Here is a 23,582-nt window from a genome sequence, read left to right as displayed (position 1 = left end):
TAGTTTCACTGAAGACGTTTATATTTTTATAGCTGTGTATGTCAAGGGGCTGATTCTGATGAATTATGAAGTCAAAATTGTTAACCCATAAATTCAAGTGAGGGGTTTTGTGCTTCTGGCAGATTTCCCTTTGTGTAATGGCATTTTTTTTTAATGGTCAAGTAGAAGATTATGTTTCCTAAATCATGCTAATAAGGGAGGCTTCGCTGCTTCTTTCTAATGATGTAATCTTATGAATTGGTCTGTTTGAGATCTGACTTCTGGACCTTCATCACAACATACCACATAAACACAACTTAAGCCAGGAGAAAGAGGGGGAAAAAAACTTAACCAAACTACAAAAACGGGGGAAGCTGTTTCTCATTTTCAAGTATAATCTTCATGTATTTAACATGTCACTGATCTAATCCAAACAGTCTCATCCTCTCAATCCCAAAGCATTTAACTGTTTCTGTCACAATCCCTACATGTTGTTATCATTTATGTCCAAGATTACTGATGTGGTCACAGATTATTCCCCGCAGCTGAAACTACTCACGGCTCATCTGTTTGTCGTCTACATTTCTCTCCCCTTCAAAGTCTTTAACATCACTGTTGCTCAAGCCATGCTACAGAAACCCACAGGTGGCTTATTTAGCTTTGTATTTTTGACATAAAGTGTCAGTATTTGGTGGCTCATTTAGATTCAGATATTGGAATCTTTCATTTAAATAAAAGGATTAATAAAAGTACTCCATTACAAGTCAAAGAGGAACTGCTTTATTGAGGCAGAACTGAAGTTTGTGGGAGTAAGTAGAAGAATAGACATATAGGTAGTGGAAAATTTGAAATATTCAAGTGACTAATGTCACGTTCTTTGTTTCTTTGTGCTTAGTGCACTGTGTTGAGAGAGGAGACGCTGGGAGAGTAACTGGAGCTACAGTGTCACTGTGTGGCGTAAAACTGCAAGTGCAGATTCTCTTTTTAGTGGATTTATTATTTTAATAATAATATTAATATTAATATATATCAATAATAATAATATATAATATAATATAAATATATAATGAGGTGTACTCAATGTGTGTTCTAGCTAGCTTCCATGTGATCCCTTTGATCTGCCCTGTCAATTCATCTCCTATGGATGAAAAGAAAATGCAGAAAACATTAAATATCTGAAAAAGTAAAAAGAAAGAATCAAAATGGAAGTGGTTATACAAATGTCTTGAATGAGCAATAATAATAAACACACTAAAACTAGAAGTAAGTGAAAGTACTGTGGAGCTTTGAAACAGTGTGTTTGTGTGTGTGACCTTGGGGAAATGGCTGCAGGTGGTGAGTTTTCCAGATAACCCACATTCTCACTGCCACTGACCTTGCATCGTCTCTGTCTTCTCCTTCATTCGGGAATGAGCTCGCGTCTCCGTCTTTTCAGAGGAATACACTTGTTGTACATGCTGTGTTGGGAATTGTATCCTCGCCTTCAGAGCTAAATCAGGCCAATTCTTCCAAATGCTGCAGTCTCCAGGCTCCACTGAGTGGCGGTAATGTATCTCAACAGCAGATGTAGTCGTACTCGTCCTCGTAGTAGTAGTAGAAGAAGAAGAAGAAGAAGAAGCGGATGTTGGAAATGCAGCTGATGTGTATTCATGGAAACTTTGTTGACAGATCAGTGCCGGGAATGACGCGTGTGATTTTACTGAACCTGCTTTATTTCACTAAGTTAATGTACGCGAACGCCTCCGACACTGGAGAGGACAGATAGCTGCGGATTTACTGTCACTTGACGTCAGGTAGCTTAAGCGAGCTAACAAGCTAACACGGACATGTAACTTCGAGTGCTCTCTAAAGTGTTGTGTGTTGTGTTGTGTTGTGTTTAAGCTTGAGAATATCACACCGTCACACACAAATAAAGGTGTGTTTTTGTGACGTGATACAGTTCATTCTCGTCTACCTTTGGTTAACCAGTGCGTGAACGATGTAAACAAACGTTGTAAAGGTGTAGTTAACCTGTTAGAGACGGCACATGTGTCATCCATTGGTAGTTCTAAGGCTGAACGATTTGGGAGAAACATCTACTTTTTCGACTTGATTTGATGGCGAGGCAAGGGCAACTTTATATGTCGAGTGCATTCCATTACAAAGAAATCCAATGTGCTTTACACTGAAAAACAGACATTGAATAATACCATGCACAAAACAGCATGTCACAATGACACAATAATAGGTCAGAATTAACTCAACAGAAATGTCATCTATGAAAGAACGTAAAATGCAGCAAATCACAGTGTGTGTGTGTCTTACTGGCTGTTGGTCTACTGTTTACTGTCTGTGTATTTCCATTTAAGTGTGTGTGTATGTGTATCTCTGTTTACAGAAAACCAATACATAATACTGGTCACTGGTGTGATTTTGCAGATGGCACACGTGTATTTTTGTGTACCCACTATGAAAAATTACCAAAAAAACCGACTTTGAACAACTTTAACAACCCAACAAAATATTACTACTACTCTATATTCTATTTCAAGGATGATTCAATTACTAAATGTATTTGAATTTTTTCTCTCCTGAATTGCTTCCACAGGGAAATGTCCAAAAAGTCAAAGAGAAAGCACAAGAGGTCATCTTCATCCTCCAGTGAAGAAGACAAGAAGGTGAGAGTGATGACATCAATTATTGTTTATATTGTTTCCAGCTACTATTTAGCTATTTATATGGAAAATAATGTCATTATATTTACACTGTGTAAATCAAATATGCAGGAAATGTCTCAATCAAAGATGCAATATTTTGTCTTTATGCCATTGGGGAGGTGTTGTGTACTTGCAACATGTTTATATGGTATTCTGTGTTTATTTTCCTTCTTTTTAGGCATCTAAAAGAAAAGAAGTCACCAAGAGTTGCAGAAGAGAAAAGAGGAAGCACGAGAGGTGACACCTGGTGTGATGATAAATCACTTGCCTCTGTATGTTGAGCAGTGTGTGTGATATTTCCTTTTTTCTTCTACATGTAGCCATGCAGCGAAACAGGAAAAGTCTGGTTCTTCTAGAACTAAACATGGTTCCCAAAGCACCCGCCACATTAAAAAGCCAGTCTACAGACAGGAAAAAAAAGAAGCAACAGACCAGAAGCCTTTTAAAAAGGCCGAAGATTCCACTAAAACAAAGCATTTGCAATCCCACTGGGAAAATCGCTCAGAAAAAACGAAGAGTTCTATTTCAGGGAGAGATAAAACTGTCAGTGGGAGTAAGACTGCGGAAGAAAGACCTTCAAAACGTTTGAACACTGACATTGAAGGTGCAGCTCCTAAGAAAACGGCAAAGATATCTAAAGACTGCATAGATGAAAAGTCTTCCCGGAGGAGCCCATCAAAATTAAAAAATCTAACAAGCCCCGGTTTGGTTTCTGTTAAACAGAAAGAGCACAGGCATTATGTACAAAAGAAGACAGGCAGAGCTGAGGCACAACCAAGGCCTGGAAATGACAGTAGTACTCTTATGATCCGGGAATCAAGCAGGATTGGGCAACCAAGCAAGACTGGGGAACCAGGCCAGATTGGGCAACCAAGCAAGATTGTGCAACCAAGTAAGACCAGAGAATCAAGCAAGATTGGGGAACCAAGCGAGACTGGGCAACCAAGCAAGACTGGGGAACCAAGCAAGACTGGGGAACCAGGCAAAATCAGGCAACCAAGCAAGATCGTGCAACCAAGTAAGACCAGAGAACCAAGCAAAATTGGGGAACCAAGCGAAATCAGGGAACCAAGTAAGATTGGGGAACCAAGTAAGATTGAGGAACCAAGCAAGACTGGACAACCAAGCAAGACGTCCTCTGTCATCAAAGATTATTTAGTGCAGAAGAGAATTGAGCTGGTCAAAAAATTTTGTCAAAGGCAACAAGAGAATGATACTAATAAAAAAACGATTTTGCTTACAGAAGCAAAATCTTCTGTGTCTCCCAGAAAACTCTCTTCCATTTCAGCCAAACAGGAGAGGAGCTCAAAGCTGTGGAAGAATGTTCCTTTGATTCCAAGGAGTGTCATGTCATTTTCACATAAGACAGCTGGCTCATCATCTGCTCATGAGCAAAAAGGTTCTTCACCTCTGCTTTTTAGTTTTAAAATACCAAAAAAAGTTAAACCAAAGCCAATTGCTAGCACTGGAGACAGCCATGATGCTGTTTCTGCAAACAAAAATGTCAAACACAGAACTGAGATCTCTGACTCCGGGGCCATAATAAAGAATTCTACGCAGGAAACAGCCCAACAACCTCACAGCTATTTGGATGCAAGTCAGAGTTTTTCATCGAAAATACAAGATAAGAGTTTCACCTTTTCTAACCAATTCCTTACTGTGTCCGATACCAAGAATTCCAAGCAGGAAACAGTCCAACAACATCACAGCTCTTTGGATGCTAGTCAGAGTTTTTCATCTAAAACACAAGATACAAGTTCATCCTTGTCGAACCAATTCCCAGGTGCCTACGATGCCAAGAATTCCAAGCAGGAATCAATCCAACAACATCACAGCTCTTCAGATGTCTGCATGGGGTTTTCATCTGAAGGACAAAATAAGAGTTTATCCTTGTCTGATCAATTCCCAACTGTCTGCAATGCCACCTCTGAGCCATGGTGTGACCAGGTAATAAAACACATTACCCATTAATCTAAAAAATGACAGCCTTTACCACTGCATCAGGAGATCTGAAGTAAGTTCTTCATATTTAAGTTCCCTTAAATGGGTTATTTTGCAGACACAAGTGGTTGAGGAGCTGCATCTTGCCCGCACTGAGAGGAAATTGGAGGTCGATGTTCTGCAGAGCTATGGAGAACTGACCTGTATGGAGATAGACCCTCCAGAAGATGGAGCAACTGATGCTTACTGTAAGTTTTGTCTTTTGTCTGGTTTTAATCAGTGATCAGTCTTTTCACCATGCCTTGTTTCTGCAAACAAAGTTAAAGTCTGTTTATTTTTATTAATTGTTTAATTGTTACATAACTTGTTGTTTCTTCTTACAGGTAAACAACCCCCTCAGCAAGACCTTATCATCATTCTGGACACAAACATTCTCCTGAGTCACCTGGATTATGTGAAAAAGATCAGATCTCAAGGACTTGGAGGTGTTTAAAACATTTCCTTCTAATCAATTTCATAATTGTCTTGATGTAACATGTGAGAGCTGTTAGAAGATCAGGATATGATCTCAAATTTTATTCTGAAGAACATATTGCTGACACAATGAGGATAGTAGATGGTAGTAGATAGTAGATTTAAATTCTCTTTCTCTACACAAAATAACATTCCAAAAAAGTAAGAAGTCTACCATTTTATATATGCATAGTCTTTCATGAAATATGAAATCATCACTCCTTTCTTTCTGTTTTATGTTATTATAGCGTTGGGTTTTCCTGTCCTCCTGATCCCCTGGGTGGTGCTTCAGGAGCTGGATTCCTTAAAAAGAGGGAAAGACCTGTCTGGCTCTGTGGCTCACCTGGCCATTCCCGCCATCTCGTACATTTACAACACTTTGAAGAGCCGGGAACCGCACCTGTGGGGGCAGTCAATGCAGCAGGCTTCAGAGTGCAGCAGTGAGTGTTGATAAAATAATGTACATCAGACGTTAAAGCAGGTGTATTAAAACTAAAAATGGAATCTAAAGGTTAAATTAATCCATTAGCTCATATCAGATTCATTCTTGGACTTGATGGCTAATGAATACCACTCTATTACAGAAGACCACATGTAAGGATTACAGTGATGATAAGCAAAACAGTTCGCTTTTATTAGTTCAATTGTATGAAGAAATAATCCACCTTTTAGGTTTGATAGAGCCTAGTAATTTGTTTTACATACTTTTATTTCATAGTTACTTTTACTTAAGGTTGATGATCATGACTTCATTCCGTTAAATAAATGCTTGACTGTATAGACAGTAGGTGGCACTAGCACCAAGCTGGTTCTCCAAAATCCATCATAGCATGCATTACGTGCAACTCAAGGGCAGGTTGCACCCAAGCATGAGGTCACCCTTTTCTAAGCTGTATGCAAGACTGGTTCAAACATTCATTTTACAGCATTGGTAATGATTTTTTAATAAATGAGCTTTATCTTTAGCTGTTGCCTCCATTTAAATTGTTTTCATTTTTTAAATATTCCTCTTTGTCTAAAACAGACAAAGGACATGCTGTACTTTTGTGATGCACTTACAATGTGTTTTTCAGTGTTGTGTGTTTTCTGTGTTCATCTCCCACCCCGTGCTCATATGGGTTGTCATGTTTTTGTTCTCTGTCACGTTTTGTCTCATCTCACTGTTCCTTCCTCTTTGTCTCTGTTCCCTCTTGTCCTCAGATGGTCTCAGTGCTGAGAATAATGATGACAGAGTGCTGCACTGCTGCCTGCAGTATCAGAGTCTGCATCCAGGGTGCGCTGTCATCCTTTGCACGTGAGTACCCCCCTCCCCCTACCTGTGTTGCTGCTGCTGCTGTAGCAGAGTGTGTGTCACCCCTACAAATAATAATGCACATGCATGTGACTGCAAGCGGGTTTCAGCCAGATAGTTCCAGTCGGATGAGAGAAAGATCGAGCCAGACACAGTAATTGTGCAAGAATAGATGTGCTGAGTTGAGGAATTTCTTTCCTACTCAATAGCAGTGCCTGTTTTTTTTTCACATTCTTTCACCTTTGGGCCCAATTCTACTGACTTGTGCTGTTTCCAGAGTATGTACGGCATTGTTTCATCTAACACTGGTGCTGTCTTAGATGAGGTGTCACTGTCACCCGATGTGAAATAATGCTGTCCCTTTTTTTTTCTCGTTAGTAATGATAAGAATCTATGCAGTAAAGCCTTGCTGAGTGGGGTGAAAGCCTTCAGCAAGAATGACTTGGAGGCCGAGGTTGGGAGAGCCAGACTCGGACTTCACTCGCTGCAAAGCATTGAGACTAACATGCTGCCTCGTCCAAACCCTCAGCTCTCATCACCTGTGCTGAGAAGGAGTTGCACCGCAGCCCAACCACACACTCGAGAGAGAGCAGACCTTTCTGTGGGAGTAATAACAAAACGTGAGCCAGGAATGAATGTGTTGTTCATACAAAACAGGAAACTACTTGGCACGCTCCATCGCAGTGCTGTAGTTAATTGCACACACCTTCCATACACTTGACACCCACCCCTTCCTGTTTTCTTTTCCTTCAGTTCATGTCCAGGTGTAGTAAGTGTTACATTGACGGTGACTCCGCTCAGCGACATTAACAAATCAGATTTGAAGAGCAATGAAGGAGATAGTCTTAAATAAAGTTTACACTCACACTGCAAAGCAACAACGTGTATGTAAAGGCTCTTGTCTTTCAACTGTGTATTCTTAGATATATGTTGTGTGTGTATGTATCTGATGACAGACGAGCAGCAGCAGCAGCAGCTCGGAGGAAGAGAAGAGGAAGTAAAATGGGACCTCAGCAGATGTATTTCTGAACTAGAGGGAAGCCTGCGGGAGGTGCTGTCAGATGTAGTAGAGGTGGAGATGAAGGCCGCTTATGAAGACCTCTGGTTGGAGGTAAACTCAGTGTCTTTGAATTTAGCACCATCTTTGAGATGATACTTTTTATTCACTGAAATCTGCATTTTGCTGATAGTTGATAAGCAGATGTCATAAAATAATGTGTCTATTGAACTGTAAACTAAACTTCTCCTCTTCAGGCTATTGTTTTATTATTGTTGTTGTTTTTTTTATTCTGCTTAACAGATAGTTTGTCTAAAACCACCCTGGACTCTTCAAGATGTCCTTCAGTGTTTGAAAAAGCACTGGATTGCCATATTTGGGCACATTGTCCCACGAAAAAAGCTGCAAACAGTTTTAAATCTCATCGAATTTTTCAACTCAGGTATGTAAGTTGAAGAGATGAAAATGTTTTTTTTATTATTGTTTTATTTTATTTTATTATTTCAATTGCTTTTTAACACCCATCAAGATTTGGATCTGTATTTCAACATGACTGCTCCTTCAGTTCACAATGTCTAAATGTGATATATTGACTTGGAAAGAACAGCTTGTACAAGCATGTCTTAGTAGATAACCAGATCAGGTAGATGTCCATAATGTAGGTTAATGTTTGTTTGTTGATTTGGGTTACAGCTGCTGTAAACAGTCTTGTCAGTCTGGGCCATAGTCCAAACTCCTACACACTTGGTGTATAACTACTGTGTGAACTGCAACTGAAAATTGGAATTAATACCGAAAATAGCCTGCAAGACAAGCAAATAAATGAACCTTTTTAAGACTGTATGAAGTCAATTGAAACCTTTTCCTCTTTTATTGTCGGTGTTGTCGTTATCTGTGACGTTTATTGTTGCCTACGCAGGATGCAGTAAATAAATGTGTGTACTCTCACTGTAAATTGTTTCATTTAGCACACTCTGCTTTGCGTTTGAATAGGCTTGATAACATCACACACAGCAGATGATGCCTGTTTCCTTGGGACTGATTTTAATCTTTGCTTTCAATGTGAACAACAGTTTGAAAAGAGGGAAAGAGCCTTGACATTCACACGTACAAACAGAGCCAGGCAGAGCTCCCTTTGGTGTCTAAATGAAAACTAAGATATTCTGTGTTCCTCTGTAACACTCACATTTAAGTTTAGAATTATAACATTCAGAGGTTGCTGAAGTAAAACCTCTTAATATCCAATATTTCAGTTTTTTCTTGTCGACATAGTGACTCCCCTCGACGATGAGGTCTGACTTGCACTGCGCTAAAACCCTAAAGGACTACATACAAAATGAGGTCATGTGTTAAAGCAGGACACTGAAGTGTGAGTCAGAAAGATGCTGAGTTGCCCACTGCAGCCTTTCTTGCTCTCAGCCTCATCATTGGACATAATTACATTTGCATAGTTTTGTGTGTGTGATGGCACACGTCGCTCTGATTTGTCAGAGACGCTTTTTAAGCCATCCAAGAATGTTAATAGCTTAAACAATACGAGTTTTACTGTTCTGTGTCTAGCATGACAAGCATGAGTCTGGATTCCATGGTACTACGCAGCCTGGCTCTGTGCCTGGACTCTGAGAGTTGGGTGAGGAGGAGGAGGAGGTGGAGGCAGGGTAGGAAAGGAAGGAAGACGGGATAAACTGTGTGTGAGGCTGAGAAACAAATGTTGGAGTGGAAAAGTACTGCATGTGATTTTCTGCTCTCCTCTGAGAACAGGCATCCGTGTGTGTGTGTCTATGTCTGTGTGCGTGTGTGTAGCTGCTTGTAGCTAAACTTGAGTAAAGTGAGTCAGGACAGATTCATCATATGCCTCTAAAGTAACACAGCTTGTTTTTAGGGTGTTTGATAAGGGTAGTGTTTATGGATCGGTATGCAGCTGTGATGATAAGAAACAGAATAAAGTCTCGAGAAATAAAAAAGGTCTATTGCCAAAAACAATACAAGTGTGTGAAGCTGGCTTGTTCTCAGTTCCCCTCATGCAGGGCTTTGTCTTCTCCAACACTATTCATTCATAACATGTTACTCTCAGAACTTAAGACACACCTTTTTCCTTTGGCTCATTCACATGGATGTTGTTTGTAAGTGTGCTTGTATGTGCCGTTTCCAGTTATACAAAACCAAAATAATACAATATACTTCAAATCTGTATGCCATGTATGTGAAATTTGGCCTGCACATACAGTTATTGCAATATCAAAATGCCTAGTATACATAATTTGAAAAATATATACTTATGACAAAGTATATAGAGCTAGTTTATGTGAGGAACATGATGTAAATTATTGTGGATACTATTGTGATGTTTTTCAGGTTTTGCATCAGCTACTCAGTATTCACAGTCTCAGTCTATGTTAGTCTGCAAACCCAAACAAAAAGGACAGTAACACCATATAGTCATAATGCCAATATGACTTGTAATAAATAAACAAATAGTTATGCTATTTGTTTATTTGTTGCAAGTCATATTGGCATTGCAAACAGTCATGCATATATCTTCGAAAATTGTGCAGCCTTAGTTATAGGTTCACTTCTTTTGGTGCTTCTGAATTGTATAATGCTATTAAGCACATATACCTTTTAAATCTGATTGTCCATATGCATCAACAATATATATATGTGTGTGTGTGTTTTCAGGTAAAACATTAGATTGTGACGCTACTTTAGCAGCCCTTCGAGAAGCTAAGGAGCTTGTGACTGCATTTGGGAAAAGTTCAAGCCGTGTGGCCAGTGCCGTTTCCACGATGGACAACATTTTTCGTGATTTACAACCTCAGGTCAGTGTTGAGCACATTTGAAGTTTCAGTGCACGTCATTCAATCAGAACTCCCGTTTATTCCGCTCACAGAAAGTGTTGTGTATCATTTGGAGCCAATGAAATATAAAAATGTTCCTTTCTATCAGTTTTCTTTTTTGTATACTGTGCCTATACCTGCAGAGAGAGAAAGGGAGTCTGTTGTCGTTTAAGTATGAAAGCAACAAAAACAACCATTACACAAACAGCAGGATGTGTTTTCTTAGCACACACGGACTAATTATTTGACACAGTTGGACTCGGTTTAACCTATTTCAGATTGAATAACAGCTCCATCTGTGTATGTGTGTGTGTAGGGGGAATCTCATCATGCCTGCGATGTTGTCATGAATGATGATGATGAGGAAGACAGACAGCCCATATTTTCTCAGGTCTCTCATCAGGAAGTGTGGGCCCTGTTTGAGAACATCTGGAGTCACGTGTATCAGTTAAGGTTGGTGTAATGGGATATTTGATGGATGCAGTGAATGTTGTCTTAACTGATGATGTAGCGTGGTCTGTAACATGCTACATGAATGGTGATTTCCTGTTGCAAGCATTTTAAGCACAAAAGATAGAAAACAAGTCAACAACTAATGGTCCGTTGACTAATACACCGCGGTCTGTTGATGTAATTATAAGTACAACAAACATTTGTCTGTATTGTGTTTGTTTTCCATTCCACTGATCTCTGAGGTCTTTCTTTCCTGTCATGTTTCAGCTTGGAAGTGTTCAAAGCGCTGGGCTTTGACTGTAACACCATGCAGAGTGCTCAGCCAGCGGGATGCCCTCAGCCGCCCCAGGATGCCTTGGCTTGTTTGCACAAACTGTCCTCCATGGTCTCACAGCTGCTTCAAGCTTTCAGCAGGTATCTTAGCCTCCTGTCACCACTGCAACAATGACCTCTGTGTCAACTGTTTTTCAGTCTGTTAAATGAGTTGTGTTAGTTGTGCATTTTGGTTTCTCTCATGTGTGACTGCCTTCAGAGAATTGAATGTGCGTTAATTGTTCTGTGCTCTCTGCTGTCACATCTCTGGCTCTCTTACCCAAGTGAGTTGTTGCGGCGTGTTTTCCTTTAGATGTTGTTATGCAAAGGGTTAGGGGGAAAACAAACATTAAAACATACAATTTGGTGACATTCTCCACTCCTAGTCAAATGCACACACTTCTACTCATCATGTTTATTTGGTAGCAGCTGATATCAGTGACAAAACATTCCAACTACACTGCAAAAGACTGACGTTATTGACGGCGTTTGAAGATAAAAACATTCCGTCCAGTCTCACCGATGATTTATACAAATCAATCAGTTGTTGTCTTGACCAGTCTTCATTGACAATCCCAATCATCTTTATCTCTGAGTACTACTGTTCTTATATGTAAGCCTTAGTTAAATACTTAGTTTTATACTGTCCTGGATCTGTCTCTACCAGCCCTTCTCTCTCCTATGTCCTGGTTACACATATGTGTGTGTGTGTGTGTGACGTGTCGTGGGATCTCACAGCTCTCTGGTCCAGCTCTGGCACTAATCTGCTTGACCTCGTAACTTTGCTTTATGACCTTTTCCATGACGCAAATAAGTGGCTCTACACACTTTAACGCTGCGTAGTTCACTTCTGTTCAGTTTATTCTTGGCTGTCCCACATCACACATGTGTCTTACAGCACAGGTTTCCTGATGACTCACATTTAACCACCATTCAATGTCCAAGTCAAAACTATTGACAATATTTTATATTTACATGTATTTTCTGATTTAATAGCTGCGTTATTTTGTCTTATTTAATCTCCCACACTTGTATAACTCCCACCCCTCCCTCTGTACATATACAGCATCAAAACACCACTCAGACCTCAGGTCCAGTACATTATTCATTCCCTGTGCAGGATTTACTGTGACATTTTGACTCTCTTTGAAAGTGGGAGACAAGAAGCCCAGCTATTCAAAAGGCAAAGTGTCTCATGTCATGATATCACTCTGTATCAACCAAGTTTTGACATGTTCCTGAAAATAATTAGATGGCAAAATTAAAATGATTTATCATTTTAATACTCACGAGAGCTTCAGTTTGTGTAAACATAATATATTCACTGCCTGAGAACCAAGATTTTCTACTTGTGGTTTGTATAGATTTGTACGTGATCATAATGCATGTGTTGGTATGCTTCTTGGCTTGCTTTATTTCCTGCTTGATGGCTCTGCCTTGCTTTGATGTGCGATCGTGGCTCTGCCCTCCTCTGATCCTGTCACATGTTACTTCATATAGAAACAACTTGAGTTGCGTAATCCGTTCAACCAAGTAGAAATGATTTATCGTTATTTGGACAAGAACTGCAAGGTGTGTTTTTAGGTTTCAGGGTTTTTTTTAGGAGAAAGCTGATACCTCCGTTGTGCATTGAGTTCTCACCTCTGTGGATATAAAACAAGCAAACATGTCTATATGCCACTATTCCCTGACTCTCAAGTGCCCTCTATTACCACTCAAACATCCACTCTTGTTCTCTGATTATGCCATTTATGCCATGCAGTATATGGAAGGTACAGGATTACCTTCATGTTCTTACTTGGTGGAATAGTGTGTGTTTTCTCCCGGCGTCCTCAACCAAAGTACATGCAGATTGCGGTTAGGTTAATTGGAGACTATAAATTGACAATAAATGTTTGTAATTGTAAATTGAATTGTTGTCTGTCTCTGTGATGGACTGGTGTCCTTTCCAGATGCCAGAGTGAGTCTTGCTGCTCCAGGCCACTCTCCCCATGACTTTGATAGGATTGATGTTGATTGATAGTAAACCTGTGGGTGTTTGTGAAGTGGAACAATGTACAAACCTCAATCAGTCGTTTGTGATGACGACATTTGTTTTTCTTTGGCAGTTTTTAGTGAAAATTGGACACTAAATTGACCGAGAGTGTGAGAGTGGATGGTGGTTTGTCTCTATATGTAGCCCTGTCACGGGCTGGCGACCTGTCCATGGTGACCCTTCCCAGTTTCGCCCCTATGTCAGCTGAGGCACCAGCACAACAACAGACTCTGTTGTTCCAAGGCTTTATGTTTTTCCACAAACGTGTCTGTGTGGAGCTCGGTTCTGCAGTTCTACATTTGTGTCTTGTTCAGGACCATAAATGTTTTTTTCTCTTTCATGCTGCAGGTGTATAGTGTGTTTTGTGCCTGATTTCCTCTTTGTTTGGCTGTAGGAAAATATCTTATATTTCACAGTGCCAGAATACATATAACACTCATTATGCTTGCCCTAGTGCACGATATATATAACAGTCAAAGTGTTGAGTGCTGTGAGTATATTGGCAGCTTCTTGCTGCTATGTCCCCATCTTCACGGTGTGTAAACATAATGTGCACATACCTTTGGGCTTCTGTCCGCACGTGCATGTGTGTGTTGGGCTGCCCAAGTGCAGTTCCCTAAATACAGCCACACTCAATTTCATGTGTTTGAAAGCAATGACTCATGTTCTCCCATCTCATTTTTAAGTCTGAGGATGTTAAAAAAAAAAAATATATATATATATATAATTTTGGACTCAACTTGAATGGCCATTTCCTCCTCCACCTGTTGCACTCTTTTACTGTCATTACATTCTCTCACTTTATGTCTATTTTGTTGTTGTTTTTTAAAGGTTACTAATTGTGACATGTGCTTGTGTTTGTGTGGATGATAAGCCTTGTCCTGATGAATGGACGGCTGAATAAAACTTTGACGGGTCATGTGCTCCCGCTGTTTGCATGCTACAGTGTGTTCAGAAGGATGATTATTACACTTAACTCAGTTTGCTCTTCATTGTTGTCACTTGTGGGTGTATAATAATGACTGAAGCTGTGCTGGGAGGGAGATGATTAGAGAGTGACAATATTTTGTCTCTCTTCTTTTGTTCTTCAGTGTCCTGTCCTCGGTCCCTAGTTTGGAGGAAGTCCAGACACTGCTCAGTATTATCACCTCTAATAAGGTTGGCACAGTTTCTCAGTTCTTGTCATACAGTTAAATGTCACTTTAATCAGCCACTTGACATTTTACCCCCTGCAGGTTATGTGACCTTCAACTTAGCATGTTCATCTTAACCTCTGCTTGTTTGCTTGGTGTTTTTAGATCGTGAATGTGGATTTCACTTTGACAGCCAAAGACCTGCTTGACTGTTTCTCACAACAGGAATACAGGTAGGAAAAAAGTCAATTTTCCTTCCATAATTAACACATCCTCACTCACTTGCTCATCTTCTACCACTTAACCCTCCACATGAGGGTCACAGTGGGCACTGTCCATCACAGGGCCACATACCGTACACACTCGGTCAATTTAGAGTGTCCAATTTTCCTTATTCCCAAATCCACATGTTTTTGGACTGTGGGAGGGAACTGGAAAATTCGGAGAAACATTAACTAACACATTACAATAACAAAATTATGATTTTATTTTACAGTAAGTGGAGCTGCATGCTTTTGTAACTATTGCATTGACATGACCATTGTCAATGCAATATGAGTTATTGACATTAATTAACGCAATATAAATGTCTTGAATAGGCAAATAAGAATTAAGTGGAACAAAACAATGTTTGTACATTGTGCAAACTCAAATGCTTTATTTGCTTTGAATGTTTTACTTCACATTAGTGAAATGTTTCACTGTTCACCATAAATAATAGTTTTTTAGCTTCCACAAAAATCTGTCTTTTTGACATCAACTGACTCAAAAGTGTTATACTCTTTGACCCCTGGCTCTCTCTGCGAAATCAGATGGATCCATTGACTCAATACACACAGACTGTACAGCTGCAATGATACCAGTCTATTTGTCGAGGGAAAAAGGAGGACAGTTTGGTGTGACACACACCCGCTGAAATTGTTTAGTCCCCGTCCCCGGACCTCATATCACAATCAAACATTCTCAAGTTCTCAGTGTTCTTGTGTTCTTTTGTTGCAGCATGCCCAGGCATGTTGTTGTATTCCCATTATCACAGCTGTTACTCTGTAACACTAACCCTCCGCCTAGATATCCCCTGCAGAGCTCTAACAATGTTTGTGGCCATGCCAACTCTTCCAAACACCAGCGACACAAATGATTAACATGCCTCCCAGAAGGAATACTCAGTGGTTTTAACCTCAATAAACAAACAGGCACACTTCACTAAGTACCAGGCTGGTAATAAATGAAAGTTTAACGCTCACCTGAAGTTCACCCGAAGTTCACCTGAAGTTCACCCTGATCACACGTGTTAATCAATCTACATAGTTCTAGGATGGAAGTAATAGAGTGAATAAGACTCGCAGGAGAAGTAAAAAGCAGACTTAATTGGAAAAAGAGTTTAATCGGTATCTGTCCCATATTAGTCAAAATCACTTGTATCAGTGATTTCAGACAGATGAATATGTCAAATCCCAAAATCCTACATATAGATATATATGTGTTGTTAACAGCTTCATACGTTCATAAATGGTCTAAAATGACTGTATTGGACTAAAAGTTTGTGATCTCGGTATCGGACACAAAAAGGTCACATATTCAGGCTTTAAAAAATTGTTTCTTATGTGTTGTTGAGTTAAAGTTATAATTCATTTTATATCGCATTTTTATTAGTGATATGATGTAGAAATAATTGTGCAGAAGTCACAAAATAGTCCGTTTTCTTTTCTTTTTGTTCATAAAAACGACCCAAGCGAACATGGAACTGATTTTAAACATTTTGAGTACTTTTTGCTCAGGTGTGGTTATATAGTTGGTGATTTTTTATTATTTTTTTCATCAGATTGTCAAGGTTGTGCTGAAAAAAGGATATAAGACACTCTATATTGCACATTCTTATAGCCTCTGTATATACTGTATGTTTAAACATAGTAATGGAAAAAGGCAGCCAGAATGCACTGTGCTCTAAGGGTTAATCTCAAGGTTAGCCTTTAATTGTCTTAATTACAGTTCTTAAATGTTTCTTAAATAAGTATTAAATAGACTTGTTTTGCTTTTCTAAAGTTTTTTGGGGAAACGTTTGCACTTTTAACACTGCAAATTAAACCCAAACCAATTACAAAGTAATATCATAAATAGCTATTATTGCATTTTAGTACAGCATTGAGGACACACATGGACGTAATGTAACCTCTGATCCTAACCTTAACCAACATAACCTAACCCTAACTTAACTCTGTTGTAACCTTAATGCTTAAAAAGCTATTTAAAGTCATGTGGACCAGTGAAAATGTCCTCACAGACAGTTTTAAGTCTCTATCTGTCCTCACTGCTTTGTTGTTATATTTGCAGTGTTAAAGTTGCTAGGTTTTGTTGGTGAACAGTAAATAACCAGCAACAATTTTAAGTAACCGTAAGTGGATTCCAGCCTCTTGGGTGTATGCTTCCATTGTATTTCTGTGTGTAAATGACTTTATAGTATTTTTGTGCTTTAGGACTAGATGAACACAGAAGAGCTTTTCCCGGCACTCGGCTGTCACGTCATTCCAGCTTTTGTTAGAACAGACAGATGCTGAAAGTTATAGCGGAGCTGGCCGCGTGGTGATTGTAAATTTTTTATTTGTTACATTCACTGTGAAGTGATCTCGGCCCCGCTCGCCGGGCACATTATCCACGGTGTTAAATATTTGATTTCTGCTCAGTGCAGTGGCAGTGATGTCATACGTTATATAAATCCTTAGGAAGGCCCTGAACTGCATCACGCAGCGTCGGACACTCGGAGCTTCCTGTGAACGCTGACCTCATAAGCACATAAGCTTCCAAAGTTGTACCTGTCAAAACTTGATCACAAAAGTAATTTTTTGTGTCCTTTTTTACGTTTATGCTCTTGTTTGACATGTTTCCTTTCTATCGCTTCTATATACTGTAATGATTATATACATAGACAGCACTTTGATGTTTTTATAGAGGATATAGTTTATAGGCAATCGTGTCCGAAAGAACTCACGTTGTGTTGTTCCAGAAGTTTCTCCTCTAAAGCCCGTCTCACTTTCACTGTTTTCTTTAAGAGAGTGGGAGGGAAAAAGGGAACAAAACAAAACAGCACAAACTGAATATGTGCAGCCTTGCACGTCTTTCCACCTGCTTGTGATTGTAACTTCTGTGCACATACGAGGCTCTCATTGTCCTCGTCTTGTTTGGGAACATCTGTTTCTGAATCTGTTTTTGCAATATTATCAGGACATTGGGCAAGTTTGCTGCATGCGACTCATGAAAATGTCATCAGGGCTGCAGTCTCGGTCTTCTCTTCAAACGCCACATACAATATCTCAGCTGCAGTGGTTAACCACAGCTGATAGCTAAGAGCAAATTAATCGTTTGTCTGTTCATCTCTATCTCTCTCTCTCTCTCTCACTCTTTTGCATAATCTGAAAGGCAAGTTTGCATCTTGCATGGTTTCTTACATAATTCATAGACTCTGACAACAAACAACCTTACACATCAGCTCCTTATCCTTTACGGTCACCGTTAGTCCTATCATATATTATACATTGTGTTATACTGTGCGGAGGAAGCACATATACTGTAAGACTCACACACGTGCTTCATCATGAGCCAGGCAAACCCATCATTTATTCAGCTAAACACACTGAAATTTAAAGATTTAGTAGACTGCAATTTACCACCGAGTATCCAGAGGGTGTTTAAAATGAGGGACAGACAGTAGAAACGACAACATTCAAAGAAAGTGTTGTTTGTCAATCAGGTGGTCAAACTTAAAGTACTAAAGACTTAGAGTATGTAAAGACTGTGATTTATTCAAGATTTGTGATTTAAGTCAATAGAAGTACTCACACAAGCTAACATAGTTAATTTGTTTTTCTTGTCGCTTTAGCCATGTTTTTTGTAAAAAGGAAATTAGGGTTAGGGTTAAACTGACTTTTATGTAGCTCAAGTCAAATAGACCGGCCTTATCTTCTCAACAGCACACAGTTTAAGAGAAGATTGTCTTTTATTGTGTTTATTGGAGTGACACTTTGCTTTGTGTTTGATAAGACGGATCGTTCTGTCCGTTGTGTCGCTCACCAAGTCGGTGTTTTTTTAATTTGAGAAAAATATGGATTAGAGCCAAATAGAAGCTACATAATCATTCTCTGTTCTGATCTGTAATACTGATTCTCATCATTCACGGCTGTAATTAGACTGCACCAAAACCTCTCACACCTCCTTGGTTCAGTGAATGTTTTCTAAGCAAACCCAGTGACCTCCACAATTATTACCCACTGTTCACTCTGGGAGGCTGATTTAGACGAAAATGCCCAAAGATATTTCAAAAGAGTATGAAGTGTAATCACAATAACTTGTGGAGAGAACCTTATTTTCAAGGGTTGCTGTAAGAGTCGTACACAGAGAATATTTAATGTGCAGACTAGAGTCAAAGCGAGAGGCTGTTTTTGTTTGTCTGAGCTCATAAGATTTTTAATTTCAGTATAAAAACAAGTTCAACTGAAAATCGGTTCCATCCCACTTTGATCCATCCTCATTTTCCTGGTGTGTCCCATCGCAGCACTTTAATGAGGTAGGAGAATTTATCCAATTGGAGGTTTGCTGTCACAACAAAGCAACACGATTGGCTGGTGGAGCACACCAGTCTGTTATGTCATGTCACCGTGTCATGCGGTTGAGTGCAGTGCAAATGGTTATTGTCTTCTGGGGACGTACGGGCCCATTATGTAACGCACACAGGGGCCGAGCGGCCCCGTACCTGAATTCCCGCGCGCCGCTGAATTTCAGTCTTTGTACAAAAGAAGAGTTTGATGCTTGAGATGATAAGTGTGTCTCTGTTGCGTCTGCAGAGCAGGAGGCTTTTCACACAGCCCTCTCTGTCCATGAAAAAAAAAAGAGGCCACAATGGAAAACTAGAGCAGCTGACACAGACCAACCTGTTGTTTACACTGGTTACAAAAACACACAGCTGCACACACTGGGATGGAGAAGGGAAAGTAGATGGAAGAAAACTGTGGGTGTGGACAGCCGGCAGATTTTGGTCTATTTTTCTCCTCTTCTCCTCGCTGGAGTTACATAATGTTCCGATGGAAACAAAGCAGAGGAGGAAACAAAACACGCAACAAGCTCCCTCAGTGTCTCCACTGCTATGCAGCCGTTGCCAAGACTCCAGTGTGTGTGTGTGTGTGTGTGTGTGCACAGAGAAGACTGGTTGTGTGCCCTTGGCATGGATGTATACGGACCAGAAAAATGTGATTGCGCTGGAAAGAAGTGAGCGACACAGGAATGCGGAGCTTGTAGAAGCTGCAGCTTCCACAGGAGTTCTTTTGTCCGTCGTGAACACAATCAGCACACAGAAGGTCACACTTATAGTATATCCGCTGTGTGTGTGTGAAAGGATTCATATCTTCCAAGGCTCAACGTAATCAGGCCTTTATTAAAACACATATATAAAAAACAAAAAGCTGCATGCATATATCCTTTCATGAAACCTTTATACTAATCGCTGACGAAACAAAACCACAGACACAAACAAAAGCCTTAAAAGAAATGTATACATTTTGAATCACAACATTTGGCAGGTCTGAATCGGTAGAATATAAAACATAAAGAAATAAAATAATGTAAAATATGGATGGAGGTGAAAAGATTTAAGCTCATGTTTCCTTAATGTCCAAACAATGTCTTTAGTATCTGTATACTGGACATTTGATTGGACGGCAAACGCCAAATTGGCCACAAGTAAACTGTTAGATGTGTATTTTATTATTTTAATGATTTAAATATAAACTGGATGAATATTGAACAGTTCAAACTAGGATAAGGAAAACAAGACTTGTTAGAGTCCATAAAATTACATTTTATAAAACCATTTTACAACTTACATCAGTATTTTTTTTTTAATTATAATGACAAACACACCGAGGCAGAAGTCAGTGGGGATTAAATGAGTAAATATTGTTTTTGTCAAACTGAAGAACGCATGACTCATATCCGCCTGTGTCTTGTCTCAGTGATTATAATTATTACAATAACCAGTCTGACGCTGTTTAGTCGGGACAAACTCCAGTCTCTCCAGTTTTGTCATGTTTTTCAAGTTTTGAAGGCACTTTTTCTGTTTGTCTGTGCGATGTCGTCACGTCGTTTGCATTTTGTGGAAACTATTCTGTGTGAACACATCACGTTGCGTGGCCTCATGGTGTCTTCTGGACACATGGCCCATCCAGTTCAATCATAGAGTTGCTGTGGATCAGTGGTAGAGTGGGTCGTCCTCTAACTGGGAGTCTTCGTTGTCGACGTGTCCCTTGGGCTAGATGTTTAATCCCAAATTACTCCAGATGGCATTGTGTGAATGGGTTTGACAGATGTGTGTGTTAGTGGCCATACTATAAACCACTATAGTATGGCTTATTTTAAACATAAAAGGGCCAGAAAATCTCCTGTGAGTGAGTGCTTTAAGTTATTTACAATGTACTGCATGTTAAATTAGTGTATTGACATTTTAAAATGAAGGAAGGCAAAACATTTGAACAGTATAATAACATTTGTTTGAGTTTTTGTCTCAGTGTACACAAATGGAAACTATGTTACAGGCAGTTTTTCCCAACTCTTTCCTCTCCGGTGGCAAAGCTGAAATGACCGTAATAACCACATGTTGTCTTTGACTTGCAACTTTTTTCCGATAGCACAGACTGTCGCATACAGCATTACAGTGATGCGCTCGTACGCTCGGTGTTACAGGGTTAACTATTAAAAAAAAAAGAACATTTTAACAGACTGAAATATCAATCAAAAAACACTAAAGAAGCTACAATACATTTAATATTAAGCATAATAAATGTATTGTTATTATCAATATGTCTCTATGCTACTTGCTCACAAACATATTTAGTATTCTGTGTAAATGCCACCTTTTGTTTTGTTAAGTTAACATTTCTCTTCCTAACCTCGACTTTATCTCAGCTGTAGAACCAGAAGTTCTGTTAAACTGCTGCGGGTGTGTGAGCAGCATTGTGTTTAAGAACACTTGATATTCTTTTAAATTTGCCTTTTGTTCATCTTTCATTTGGAGAAGCATTTGCTGTTTTATTACTTGCTGCGATTCGAGTTTTCAGCTGTGATAGAGCTAGAGAATGAACGACTCTGCTTCTGAAGAGGAGCTCGCCGATCAGTTTTAATTCTGGGCCGCGTGAAATCGATCGGCGGGGCCACAAGTTTTAGACCTCTGATTAAAAATACAGACCATTTACTATTTCCAGTAACAAGCTCATTTATCAGGAGTTTCTAATGATTAAATCCATTAAAGAGTCTCAAAATGTCTTCAGCTCCAGACAAAAGGTTCACTTTATGGTTCATTTTTAATCATTATGTTTAATTGTCTATCTGTCTTTAATTTCCAGTCGACCTTTGGGCCAAAGCTTCTCTGAGTAAAAACAGCTAACGCAACACTGATGTTTCATTAAAAAATGAAACCTAACATTTTTTATGGGCTACTGAATATTATTTGCTGAAAGATTTATATTAAAGAGTATGAAATGAAGCTGTGATTCATTTATTAATATACAATATATCTTTCAAAATGTCTGGTTTACCAATTTGAAAGAATATTACGTGGCAACAAGAATTTGCCTACTTCCTAAATCTGCATGTTTAAATGTTGATTGATAAATGTTGTCAAAGACGTTGTCCCTGTCTGTCTGTCTGTCTGTCAGTCTGCCAGTGCTGGTGAATCTAATAACGTGCACTCATTGTGTTTGCAGGGAGAAGCTGAGAGTTGGCGGGACACAGCTGCTGCGGTTAAAGGAGGCTCTGGATCGCTGTGTTGAGTTCTCAGGTCAGATCATCACCTTCGCCGCTCAGCACGAGTGGAACAGTGTCGGGACATTTGCACATCAACCAAACAGAAGCCTTGAATAAACCAATACTGTTTCCGACGGCGACAACGTTTTAGTTTAAGGGAGGTTTTTTTCAGTTTTAATCTTTCAGACGGAGCTGATGATGATGGTCTGTTTGCCTGTGGAAGGTCAACAATCAGTTAAGCAGAGCTCGTATGTTTTCAGCATTGTTTCATGTCCATTCAGGTATTCTTCTTTTGGTTCTCATATCTGACATCATATCTTGATGTCAGTAAGTCAGTGGTTTCATATATATATGTATATATTTTCCAGGTGTGAGCAAGTTCCGTATTTAAGAACATTAAATTATTATTTTACTGACTAATCATGTCAAAGAACTGGTCTTTTGTTTATTTGAATTGTTTATATTTACTTCCTAATTATTATTTAAAGGCTTTTTTTGGACCACGTGAATGTCTTAAAGCTTAGGCGCTCCAACTCCTAGTCAGCATTGAATATTCAAATGTATGAATATACAGTGCTTAACAAATGTATTAGACCATGTGACATTAAAACTAAAAATTGTTATTGTTATTTATTTGTTTTATACCCAAATTTGAGGCGACTCACTGATCAAGTTCAGAAATGAATCAAGCATAAATATTCCACTAAAACACACAGTTTTCTGTTCAAGAATGCAAGTAAATAACTATAATTTAACATTTTAATCAAGAGATGATAATGTGCTTTACTATATTTTTCCAGGTTTTTTTTTTTAAAACAGTACATTTTAAAATACAAGGATAATATTTTAGCATTAAAAATATAATTTTGGTTAAAGAGCTTCTACATATTGGTGTATTAATCATAAAATATGATTTTGATAATTGCCAATGCTGTTAATTTAGTTCAGCTACGGCTTTAGGTGGTGGTCTAATACATTTGTTAAGCACTGTACAATATTTTAAACCCACACTGACATTGTTATACAGTCATTTCATGGGGAACTGTGTTTTCCAGATTATTTCCAGATTATTCCTTCATATCTGCTGTAACCTCTCTCTCTAGATAAAGGAGAGCACACACAGTCACGCTAACAAAACAGAAAACAAACATTTGATTGTGCGGAGTCACAGTCACAGACAGACAGACAGGCGGGGCGGGCGGAGGCGGGCACTGGCTTATTTGCATATTTACTGGTGCACAAAAAAAGACAAGCGGCAAGGTTGTGTCGTCCAAACACCTTTGAAGGCCATTTCTGCAAGAAATATGTGTCTTTCAGCAGCAGAGATGAATTAATGAAGGGATTTATTCTGTCTAGCTAACGTAGCCTCAACACAGCAGCCATTTTGACGTTTCAGCCTGAAAAGCACAGGTGTGACTGATTACGCTAACGACGGCGATTACTTACACCTGTGATAACCTGTCAACGTGGCTGCTGTTGACAGCAAAGAGATAATTAGCTACTACACGGCAAAATATAACCACTATTGGGGGGGAAATGACTTGTTTTAAGCTATATTATCTGCCAGTGCAGCAAGAAAATGGCACAAGTTTTCTTGAAACAAGAAAAAA

General features: G+C 39.2%; 1 protein-coding gene across 2 annotated transcripts; it reads left to right on the top strand.

Annotated features, from left to right (window-relative positions):
* The first annotated feature begins 1,590 nt into the window (after positions 1-1,590).
* On the top strand, positions 1,591-22,388 carry swt1 (SWT1 RNA endoribonuclease homolog). Of its 2 annotated transcripts, none has more exons than XM_044044289.1 (17): positions 1,591-1,772; positions 2,567-2,636; positions 2,854-2,912; positions 2,996-4,622; positions 4,735-4,864; positions 5,000-5,101; positions 5,378-5,569; positions 6,330-6,423; positions 6,799-7,040; positions 7,377-7,531; positions 7,721-7,859; positions 10,097-10,236; positions 10,571-10,707; positions 10,975-11,121; positions 14,146-14,212; positions 14,353-14,420; positions 21,933-22,388. In XM_044044289.1, the coding sequence occupies exons 2-17, from the start codon at positions 2,571-2,573 to the stop codon at positions 22,087-22,089; spliced, it is 3,522 nt and encodes a 1,173-aa protein (XP_043900224.1). In that variant the 5' UTR covers positions 1,591-1,772; positions 2,567-2,570; the 3' UTR covers positions 22,090-22,388. The 2 variants fall into 2 exon arrangements, with proteins under 2 accessions (XP_043900224.1, XP_043900223.1); XM_044044288.1 differs by having other exon boundaries at positions 1,591-2,083.
* The last annotated feature ends 1,194 nt before the right edge of the window (positions 22,389-23,582 follow it).

The sequence above is a fragment of the Solea senegalensis genome, linkage group LG14, assembly GCF_019176455.1.
Source record: "Solea senegalensis isolate Sse05_10M linkage group LG14, IFAPA_SoseM_1, whole genome shotgun sequence".
Taxonomy (NCBI): Eukaryota; Metazoa; Chordata; class Actinopteri; order Pleuronectiformes; family Soleidae; genus Solea; species Solea senegalensis.
This window is presented reverse-complemented; position numbering and strand designations above follow the sequence as displayed.